Source organism: Lolium perenne, chromosome 2, assembly GCF_019359855.2.
Source record: "Lolium perenne isolate Kyuss_39 chromosome 2, Kyuss_2.0, whole genome shotgun sequence".
NCBI lineage: Eukaryota > Viridiplantae > Streptophyta > Magnoliopsida > Poales > Poaceae > Lolium > Lolium perenne.
In genome coordinates this window covers 167,663,266-167,673,993 of record NC_067245.2, presented here as the reverse complement: position 1 = coordinate 167,673,993, position 10,728 = coordinate 167,663,266, and the positions used below count along the sequence as shown (strand labels likewise).

At 43.8% G+C, this 10,728-nt stretch overlaps 2 protein-coding genes across 4 annotated transcripts; both read right to left on the bottom strand.

Moving 5' to 3' along the window:
* Window positions 1-1,396: 1,396 nt before the first annotated feature.
* Window positions 1,397-6,636, bottom strand: LOC127333804 (uncharacterized). 2 transcript variants are annotated; one of them, XM_051360240.2, is made up of 6 exons: window positions 6,481-6,636; window positions 6,001-6,321; window positions 5,671-5,788; window positions 5,460-5,552; window positions 4,989-5,192; window positions 1,397-1,828 (listed from the first exon to the last, which is right to left on the bottom strand). In XM_051360240.2, the coding sequence occupies exons 1-6, from the start codon at window positions 6,483-6,485 to the stop codon at window positions 1,559-1,561; spliced, it is 1,011 nt and encodes a 336-aa protein (XP_051216200.1). In that variant the 5' UTR covers window positions 6,486-6,636; the 3' UTR covers window positions 1,397-1,558. The 2 variants fall into 2 exon arrangements, with proteins under 2 accessions (XP_051216200.1, XP_051216201.1); XM_051360241.2 differs by having other exon boundaries at window positions 6,001-6,382; window positions 6,481-6,634.
* A 999-nt stretch (window positions 6,637-7,635) lies between these two features.
* On the bottom strand, window positions 7,636-9,902 carry LOC127333805 (F-box/kelch-repeat protein At1g30090). 2 transcript variants are annotated; one of them, XM_051360244.2, is made up of 2 exons: window positions 9,640-9,902; window positions 7,636-9,422 (listed from the first exon to the last, which is right to left on the bottom strand). In XM_051360244.2, the coding sequence occupies exon 2, from the start codon at window positions 9,182-9,184 to the stop codon at window positions 7,958-7,960; it is 1,227 nt and encodes a 408-aa protein (XP_051216204.1). In that variant the 5' UTR covers window positions 9,185-9,422; window positions 9,640-9,902; the 3' UTR covers window positions 7,636-7,957. The 2 variants fall into 2 exon arrangements, with proteins under 2 accessions (XP_051216204.1, XP_051216203.1); XM_051360243.2 differs by having other exon boundaries at window positions 7,636-9,395.
* Between the last annotated feature and the right edge of the window lie 826 nt (window positions 9,903-10,728).

Here is a 10,728-nt window from a genome sequence, read left to right as displayed (position 1 = left end):
GTTGTAACAAAGGATGAAGCCACCATTGTGATCACGGAGAACTGCTCCCCACCCCATCCGACGCTCAGGCGGGAAGAGGGCGGCATCAACCTGCATATCAGGGGCGGAGACAAGGGGGGGCGAGCAGGGGCTAGACCCCCCCCAACGATCGGCCCCCCCTATACATATGTACGTCTAATTACTGCATGTAATCACGTAATTACTCATAGAAGCCCAAGTCTATTATCCGTATAGCTAGCTATATATTCATCAAAGCCCAATGAAACAGCCAATTAAGCCATCGTGGAGAATTAGAGACCTGAAAAATATAGGTTGCTGAAATTTAGGAGCGTAGTTTGCCCAGTCTGAGGGTCCTCCATGCGCCGCCGATTGAGCTATTGACCTAGGACGCCTATCACTGAACCATGAGAGAAGTAGAGCATGTCCCGTCGCGAACTATCTCTCCATCGCCGTCTGTGGGGCGCCATGAGACGGACGCCGTCGTTGTGCCGATGTCGGCGTGATGTCTCCCTGCTAGCCGGCATCCCAACTTGGAGCCGATATCAAACCCATCGAGCTCCACACGCAAATCTGAACTCTGAAGGCAGGTATATAGAATCACAGACTAGTATTACTCGCTTTGTGTGGATTACAATCTAGTATTAGTCTGATTTGTATTGCATAGGTGCATATAAGATGATGCTTTTTTACACTGCCTAGTTGTTTATCTGATCAGTTATGCGCCAATTATCACAGTCAGATCAAATAATACAACATATATAATATATTTTCAGAAGCAAGTTGTGTCCAAAATTTGATCAAATAGAAATTTTAGTTTTCTTTCATTGTGGAAAGATTTATATTGATATGGCTTGATGTTAGTATATAAACTTGATATCAGTGATTTATTATCCCTCGCAAAAAAAAATCTTCGCCCCCCTCATGCTCAAATCCTGGCTCCGCCCCTGCTGCATATAGACCATACCTGCAGGTAGTGGACTCCAGTGAGAGATGGAATCACACTTTATCGCAGAATTGGTTTTGATGCAGAACTGAACGATCATTTGAACATAAGCTTCAACGCCACTCGTACTCGTAACGGGTGCGGCTCTCCCGCATTGTTCCTAGCATCATTGCGAGCTTCCCAAATATGCCAACAAGTGGCTGCAAGAACAGTCGCTGAGATATTAGACTCCCGATCCGCGAAGTCAAAAATCCATTGCTTCGCAGACACCATGTCTTTCTTGCATAACCTCAACGGATAAAGCTTGTGACAGCATTCCATACTGATATATCAAAAGGACAGACAAAGAAAAGATGTTCAACACGTTCCTCTCGTCCACAGAAAATGCACATGTGTGTTGGCTATGTGGCGCAACAGTTATACGGGTGTAATCTATTCACACACAGATGATCATGTTTGTTAACTCTGGTGGTTTTTTGTTTCCACGAAATTAAATTGCGCCTCATGAATCATCATCTTTTGGCACTGTACTTACATCTCGTGTGTGCATGGCAAGAATTTCGCAACAGTTTCCTCTGAGCAGATCATATGACCACTATGTTTATGGCCCTGTCATCAGCACCACGGCCACTGAGCATCCCTCCACACGCACCACCTCCCCCTGACGCTCCCTCCAGCATCTTTGAAGTCCGGATGGTTGTTTTTGGTCATTTCATCGTCCGTCTCCATGCCGCTGCTTCCGATGTCCACTTTCGGTTTCTGACCAAGGAAGCTGCATGAGGAGCGGATCTCGAGGTCACGCTTCAGAGCTTCGTCCCTGTAGCTCAGGCTCAGGTACCTCGGATGGTCCAGAAACCTGACATTCTTCAGCCAAAGCCTGAAGGCCTGAAGATGAGCGCCAGCAAATATTGTGTGAGCTTGTTTAACATCAAGTGCTAAACTATATGCAGGAATAACCAATTGTTTGAAGCATTCTACAGAGAGCATTCAAAGCTATGGAAAAATAAGGACAATTCATTCTGGTCCTACTTGAGATCAAAGTCGGTCAGTGTCCATAAACAGGAAAATGCACTTAGGCGATCCAAAGGAAACTGCAACTTTGAGTGAAAATGCTAGTTCACGATCAACCTATCTCCTATATCTAGTCACGGTTAGAATTGCCTAGATCTATAATACTCTTAGCAAACCATCAGCATATTTCTTTTGAATGGTCCATCAGCATATTCTTGAGATTGACGAAGTCACCATAGGCACCTCGCTATCGACGGGAACATCGTCTCTCACTGAAAGAATATTCTGCCTTTGTGAGACACCAAAACGTCAAACCTAGGGTTTAGTTCCTGGTGGGATAGGGCCTGGGGTACCACTACCCTCCTAACTTTCGAACCACAGATTGGTTCTCCTAAAGAATATTATCTATGAACCTCTACTGAAGCAAAAGAAAAATAATGGCAACCTCTGAAGAGCACAATTTGAAGAATCTAATGGTTTCCAGTTTGCACTCAGACGGGGGTCGATCAAAACGCAGGACGATGGACTGGTGAGTGGACAATGGTATCTTAATACTATGTGTAAGTGCATGATGTCCAGTATGCCTTTCTCAACAATGGGCGACTGCACAGGGCCTCCAAATTTGGAGGGGCCCTAATTTTTTTTAGTGTTAAACTGTTACTCGGTACTGCTGCTAATGACCAGATTAGATGGAACTAATCAATTCGTCCATAAATAATAACTGCCTACAAAATCTGCCACCGAATTAACTTGAGAGGCCCCAACTTATGCATGCATCTGTCTTTCTTTTTTCTTTACCTTTAACTTCTAGCGTGGGCGTGGTTCTGTTCGTCTCCCAATCGCTGCTCATATGAGAAATAATTCCGTCGTGGTTTTCCTGAATAGATATGTTTTTGCAATGAACATGCATAAACGGTACACTGCAGGCTGAACCTTCAATCTGTACCTTCTTTTCCTTGGGTTTTCTTCTTAATTTCACATCTCTACCGGCCCTGCGATCTCGGTGCATCGATTGAAAATGGAGGCCCGGCCACAGTGCTTGGTCACAGAACACATATTCATCAAGGGGAGAAGCAAACCGATTACCGGGGCCGCTGCCATCAGATGGTCTGCTTCCCACATGGATCAAAGGTTGTTTCATCCCATTTGTTTGCATCTTCAAATTTTGATAGTACATGACAGTTTGGAGGATTTTTTATGAGGAATTATTTTGACGATCTGTCTAAAGGAAGTGCACATTTCTACCAAAGTATTACTCCCTCCGTCCCAAAATGTAAGGCGTCTAAGGATTGGTCAAAAGTCAAACCTTACTAACTTTGACCAAATATTTATGAAATAATATTTACATCTACAATATCAAATGGACATATTAGGAAAATAAACTTTATGGTGAATCTATTGTTGTTGATTCAGTTTTGTAAATGTTCATATTTTTGTGTATAAACTTGGTAAAACTTAAAAAATGTTGATTTTTGACTAATCCTTAGGCGCCTTACATTTTGGGACGGAGGGAGTACTACTTTTGAATTCTAAAAATTGCTTTTTGTTAAGATGCAATTTCTTCCAAAAAATTATACCGCCAACATGATATGATATATATTACAAATCTGTGTTTTTTCTAATTGCCATTGGTTGCATCAAAGGCCTAGTTTCTGGTTTCGCGCAGGCCCTCTGTATTCTCGGGTACGGCCCTGACAATGGGTAAAGGAGGTACTAAGTACATATTGCATGAGAATCTGGCAACAAAAGCATGGTTCCTTTTTTGGTTAGCAGCAAAAAATTACGTTTTAAGATGAGATAGTTTGAGGAAATACAATTGGATGGTATGATGATATGTATCTTTTGCAATGTAAAGGGATAATTGAGACATGTTTTTCAAGTGTGTATTGGCAGGAATTTCCTGCAGTGGGGTTGTTGAGGTCATCAAGTTTAATAAGATCCTGACACATATTTTGGGAGCTCCTTGTATATCTTATGTCTCAGTCAAAATCTGACATCTTTAGCAAATGCTATTTTCTTTTATGGACCTTTATTGAATGCTAAGGTTATTCTAAGGATAAAACGAATTTGAATTTACCCTTGATTTTGACCTTGTGATAGATTATAACCCATTAAGAAAAATCTTGCGACATTTCATCCCAATACTGACCTTGTGAGTTGTGGCAGCATTTATCCTATTTAACTATTTTCCCAATATTTGTTGAAATATCATTCCCACCCTTCTCCATCAGTTCAGACATTTGGATGAACTAATTGGCGCATCCAATTCAATATGGTATTAGAGCCAAGAGGTGTTGAGTTCAAGACTGCGACCTACATCGATCCACGTCGAAGGCCTGGTGGAGACTGGATGTGAGAGGGAGTGTTAACGTATACTGCCCACCCTTCTCCATCAGTTCAGACTTCTGGGTGAAATGACTGGTGAATCTACTGAATAAAATTTACAAGGTGCACCTACATTATCTGCTCTGTGTCTAGCAGCACCTATTTCCCAAAATTTCACACAATTTCAAAGCATTTGATGAAATTTGACATAATTCAGCAACCCCAAATGAATAAGTATCCAAGTTGCCCAGCCAGCTAGCTGCAACGCCATCCTAACAAGTAGTTCTACCTTTTAAGTTTGGGTAAAATAGTAAAATGGGTTAAAAGCTGCCTCAAGGTCCCAAAAGGGTAAACATGTAACAAGATTATTTAAATGGTCTACAAGCTGTCATGCAGTCACGACTATGGGGGTAAACTTGGAATATATTCTTCGAATACCTTGAAGCTTTTCTCTATATTTTTATTTAAATAGATGTTGTACATCAAACAAAAATTCTCATTAATCACCATTATCTGCACATCTAGTAATCCAGTTACCCCACCAAGAAAGGAAATTCAAAATGACACAGCATGAGGAAAGAGAAGTAATCGTCAAGTTGATCTGGAAGGTATTAAAAGCACTCTCTATGAGGATAGCGTTATATACGAGAATGAAATCGTAAATATAAGCATGATAATAGAAAAGAAGCATCATATATTGGAAAGCTACCTCCCAGTATATCCCTGCAGCAACCTTATGAGGCATCAGCCAGAAGAATGTTGCTAGCTTAACAGAGTCACTTGTCTGCCCAACTAACTTGGCTTGCAAAGCTGCAGTAAAATAGTTTCCAAGTGTTGGATGTTGAACCGAAATAGCCACATAAAGATTATTGCCTGGGGCGTCAGCACGAATACTCCAGTTGCCAAGCATATCCTAGAGCTCATGCAACAAAAAGAAAACACTAAGAAGTTGTAATGGTAGTGAACTAAATACAGCGAGTCAAAATTAACAGAATCAAGACCAACAATTAGCATAGTAAACACCCTTACTAAAATTATATCAATTTTGCCTATAAAATTTACAGTCCATCACGCCACATTATATATTATAATCAGAGGAGAGGTTCCATCTAAAAACACAGAGGAGGGCCTCAATACCATATTCTATCAAATAATATATAATTCTTGACAAAGGCCATACCATGAAAGGGCTGACATGCAAAGGTTTTGCAACAAGATCAGAACCCGGCTGGAAGGTAAACATCACCTTCTCCCCCCAGGGAGTATTTGTGACCTCGAAACAATAGCAAAATATTAGACAGTCAACACAGTAATGAACTAACTAAACACAATAATATGAATCCAACACAGAGGAGAGGTTCGATCTAAAAAAACACAGAGGAGGGCCTCACTTCAGCAATGCACATCTTGAGGTCTTCATCCTGTTCTTGCGCCGCCTCATCGTAGCAGTAGTAGACGCTGAGTGGGTTCTGCTCATACCCCACGCTCTTGGGTACCGTCAGGAGACGCCTTGATCAAACAATGAACTAACTCGCCTCAGTGCAAATGGGTACAGTTATACAAAAAAAAAAGTTCTGGTTATGCTTTTGCCAAATTCTTTTGGTTTCTTACATACAAAAGAACTGTGGTTTTCATTGTAGATTTTTTTTTAAAAAAAAGATGTATGTAATTTATATTATGAAATTGCGTCAGGAAGTTGCAAATTGCATTAGGGGGCTTACACGGGGCCAGAGGTGGAGGCGATGCGGCGGGCCTCGGCGGCGGAGAGGTAGCCAGGAAGGGGGAGGAGATCGAGGTCGACGAGGGCGTAGCGCACGGCGTACTCGAAGGCGTGCCCCGCCGGCCGCCGGCGGGAGTGCCGGACGCGGCCCTCGTAGAGCCGCGCGCCACCACCGCCGGGAGCAGGGCGGGTAGCGAATGGGAGGCGGAGAAGGAGGAGGAGGGAGAAGACGGTGGAGGTGAGGAGCGTGGTGGTCAGGGAGCCCAGCAAGTAGAGCGCCTCCATTGCTGCTGGTCTGTTGCTTCGATCTCTAGATGGTTTTCTGAGGGAAACTTCAGGAATCAGGACTGGTTATTCTAGGATCAGCTCGTTTCTGGGTATATCTGTAGTTCACTTACAAAATTTCAGATAAATAATGGAACTGAATACATCTTAATTATTTGTGAAAATTGTAATACTCAGCATAAGCTAAAAACCATACCTCATTCTACCAATCTAGCACATCTTGAACATATAAATTGCACGTGAAAATGCTAAAATTTTCGCACAGATCTTAGAAAACTTGCGTGTATGAAATGAGTTCAGTTAGCTGATTGTAAAGACTTTCATAGTCTAGATGGCAAGATGAAGGTCTGAAACAGACTTACACACTTCAGTTGCTTATTTTAATGACACATTTCAGTTGGCTTGATGATGACCACAAGACAAGAGGACATTTGGGTTGGCTTGTTGTCTTCTTCTGGATTAGCATTTGTGGTGGATAGTGCCTACACGCTTCTGTAGTACTAGTAGTTGGGGATGCTGGCTGCAAGGAGTACTTGATAACTTCTTCCACAGTGGAGAACAAAAATATGTAATTTTGATCTCTCTATTTTCTTCAGTTTTCTAAACATGGCTCTCCCCTTTCCAGAAATAACAAGTATTTGTTCTGTTTATTTTTAGTTTTTACAGCCATGATCTTCTTGGAAAATAATATTAGAAAACAGTATCTGAATAGATGGATTAAAAATGCACCACTGTTGATTAACAACAGATAAATGATCTTCTCTTTCAGAACCTTAGAGACCCGTAAGTTTACACTGAGGCTCGATATGCCAATCAATTCTTCAAGATCTTCAGCCATACAAAAAATAAGAAAATGAAAGAAAAGAATGAAAAGAAATGAAAAGAAATGAAATCGACTGAACCTATTTGCGTTCACGGGCAATACATTTTACATTTTTTGCGGTACCTGTTCCTCACTCCCGATTTTATTTGAAATCATTTTTTGACGATGCCAAGTTGCAGCAACTGTAGCTTAGCTAGCTGGAGAAGGCATTGTGTGACTGTGATAGCCTTATAGGGAACTTCACTGCATGCATACAGATTTGGTGGGCTAAATGAATTATTCTTGCAGACGCTGTTATCTTGTGTCTATAGAATATCGATTTCCTATGGGTTGTTGTGTGTCTGGAGAAACAACGCAAACTGATTCTTGGCAACTCCAGCACCAACAGTATCTCTGAATTTTGATAGCAGTAGAGCTATTTACAGGCCATCAACTGTTACTTTTTGCAACATAAGCACAGCTACGTCATGCGCTACAAACAATCCATGGATCATTTCATCTCGCACAAAGGAATACTAAATATAAAACTGGTTCGCCGAATTGGCCACAACACAAATATACTACTTCCAAATTGAGCAGAGTACATTCAGCAAAGAGTCAGATCAGTGTAACGACTGAAATGCAACAGTTCTGGTAATTACCCACAAACATCTACCACTCACAACATTGTCTCGCATTATTTCGTTACTAATATACAACATTTACAGATTATAGAACATAACAGGAAAGAGTCTAATATACAGAACACAGCTGTTGTACAACACAGATAAGCGGTTTAAATAGATGAGAGCAGATTTAAATAATTGACCAGTTGTGCTTGGTCTGCAGGTTACGAGAGCTTCAGATGCAGTTAAGCATGCAAGATCTGACTGCTTGAAGGCGTCAGATCGCTGAATGCCCTTGGAACATCGACATCTTGCCAACAAATCAAGTAGCTCGAAGTCCTACGATTACAACTGCTTCCACTGCCTAACTGTTTCTTGATGTGGCCAATTGCTACTTGGAGACCACGGCCGACAATGACTATCTTACTGTCCAGGCAACTCACAGACAAAGGTTTCATAATCCGCTCAGGCATAGGAGGGCCGTTTACAGAAGCCCACGAATCCATCTCTGCATCATAGACCTTAACCTTCATCCTCTCATACTCTGAAATGACGAATAAACGATCGTCGATGACCACGCTCAATCCTGTCCACCCTTCACGCATTCCAACTGGCATCGCCTCCCAGCGGTCAATCTTTGGATCATACACCTGCCCTCTAGGCGAGGAGAAGAAAGGCCATGCACAACCTTCAGTGAGATAAAGCCTACCACTCATGATAGCAGAATCTGATGAAGCCATGTTGATGCCCATACTAGCAACTGGTTTCCAAGCACCCTTAGCTGGATCAAGAACCTCTGCTGAGTTCAGCTCAAACTGGTCCGTGCTATAGCCCCCAGCAACATAAACCCTTCCATCGATCACACCACCACCAAAGAAGGACCGTGCCGACAGCATCCGGGTCATCACAGTCCAGCGGTTCTTGTAAACATCATACTTGAGTACCAAATGTAATGGGCAATCCATGTCAGAGACTAGCCCACCGCAGACAAGAAGGGTGCCATCACTGGGGATTGCAATGCAGCCAAACCCACGGGGGCAAGCCCGGTCCCGGCACGGCATGGCAGGAATGGTGTGCCAGGTTAAGCAGTCCAGGTCCAGCACCTTCCACTGTATCTTACCAGTGCAACGGTGGAACGCCAGGGTGAACAACCACGGCGACCGGAAGCCCATTGCTTTCCTCTGCGTGAAGAACCGTGCCTTGTCGGCCAGGAGGTGGTGCCACCGGCGAGAGACGAGCCTGCAGGCATCATGGGCCTCAACAGGTAGCCGAAGGAGGCAATTGAGTGCGGCGTCGTCCGGAAGGCCAGGTATGAGGGGTGTCTCCCATGAAGATTGATCAATATCAGAGGTTAATGTCGGCGACGGCAGTGCAGAGGCTGTGGCAAGCCGGAACTTGGGTGTCAGTTTCATCTGCGAATCACCGAGCTTCTGGACAGGAGTCTGGTGAGATGAGACTCGGACGCGGCGCATACTCGTCTCAAATTGCAACACTGAAGAAGGCACCAGCGACCATGACCCCAACACACAAATCAAAGTTTTGTATCAGAACACTCTCAATCTTGGTTCTCTGTTATTCTGAGGAAAATGGTGGCACTATAGACAAAACTATTCTTGCACAAGCAAAAATCCCCAATTTATTGGCCCAGTGCTACATCCATGGCATTTCAAAGAAGCAGCTAACCTGATTCGGAAAACAAGCAATCAAACACTGAGAGCGAGAACGGAGTTAGAAGGAAGCAATAATTTCTTCCCAATAGGACTAGTACAAAATCAGGATTTCCTACGGAACAATCTTGAACTAATCAAACCCTAGTTAGTTAAACTTGCGCCCTCCAATTCATGGTGATTCACAGCAAAATATACACCAAGAAACCCCTCTAGCAGATAGTATTATACGAAAGAAGAAAGGGGAAAACACGACTTACTTTATAGTTCTTGGAAGAAATGGGATTTCCGAGAATCATGATGACACTTCCAACAGAAAGTAACCTGAAGTGCTGAGACAACCGAGGTCTCCTTGCGTCAATCTCCTGCGCCTTTTCCCTGCCTGCTGGTATGCTCTGATTCAAGGAGGGGAGGTCTACAGGATAGGAAAAGATCTCCCTGCCATTTCTCTTCCCAGCTGATGCCGCTCCTTTAACCAACGAGCTGGGTCAAAACCAAACAAACCAGAGGATGAGCAAAGCAGCTGAACTGAAGCTTTCCACATCTTCGGCTATTTCAACGCATTTGTTCGGTGGGTGGGCCCAGCATCTGTTGGACCTACCTCCGCTTCGTTTTCATAATTATTTTTCTACATTTCAGCTGAGAATATAAATACGTGTAAAACATATACTATATTTATATATTAACATTTTTGCGGATAAAACATACCCTCATTTTTTTGCGGATAAACATATCATCACTATTTGTAATATAACGAACAAAAACTTGCATCCACAACACCTTCTGTAATTGTCTTTGTAAATGTTGTCAGCATAATACATCGCTCTTTGTGTGTACTTTCTCCCTGTATGCATCTTGGATGTTACAATTTTCTGTATGTTTACTTTTGTTTTGCGAAAAGGTCCTGATTGCATTAAACCTCGGTTCTTGAGTATGGTCAGTCACCTCCTTCACCTAGCGATGAACAGTAACACACGCTCTCGCGAAGCGGAGGGCGATTTCGAATCCCCGCCCGCCGCCTGCGCCCCCTCGCCGCCGGCGACCCCTGAGGGTGGGGAAGCTGCTTCGGCGCCGGGGAGGCTCGATCTGCGCGGCTGGGGTAGACTCTGGGCGGCGGATCCCGCCAGTTGCAGGGACGACGCGGATGCCGAGCGGTCCTCGGAGGAGGACTGGGCCTGGGAGGCCCTCTCTGCGGAGAGCTCGCCGTCCCGACCTGCCCCGTTCGCCACGCTCGATGGTTTTATCGCCAGGGCGGCGGAGCTTGGGGGCTCCCTGCGCCATGGCCACCGGGCCGCTTTCGCCCCGGGGGGCAAAGGCTCCCGCTTCCGGCGTGATGTCCCTCCTCGCTT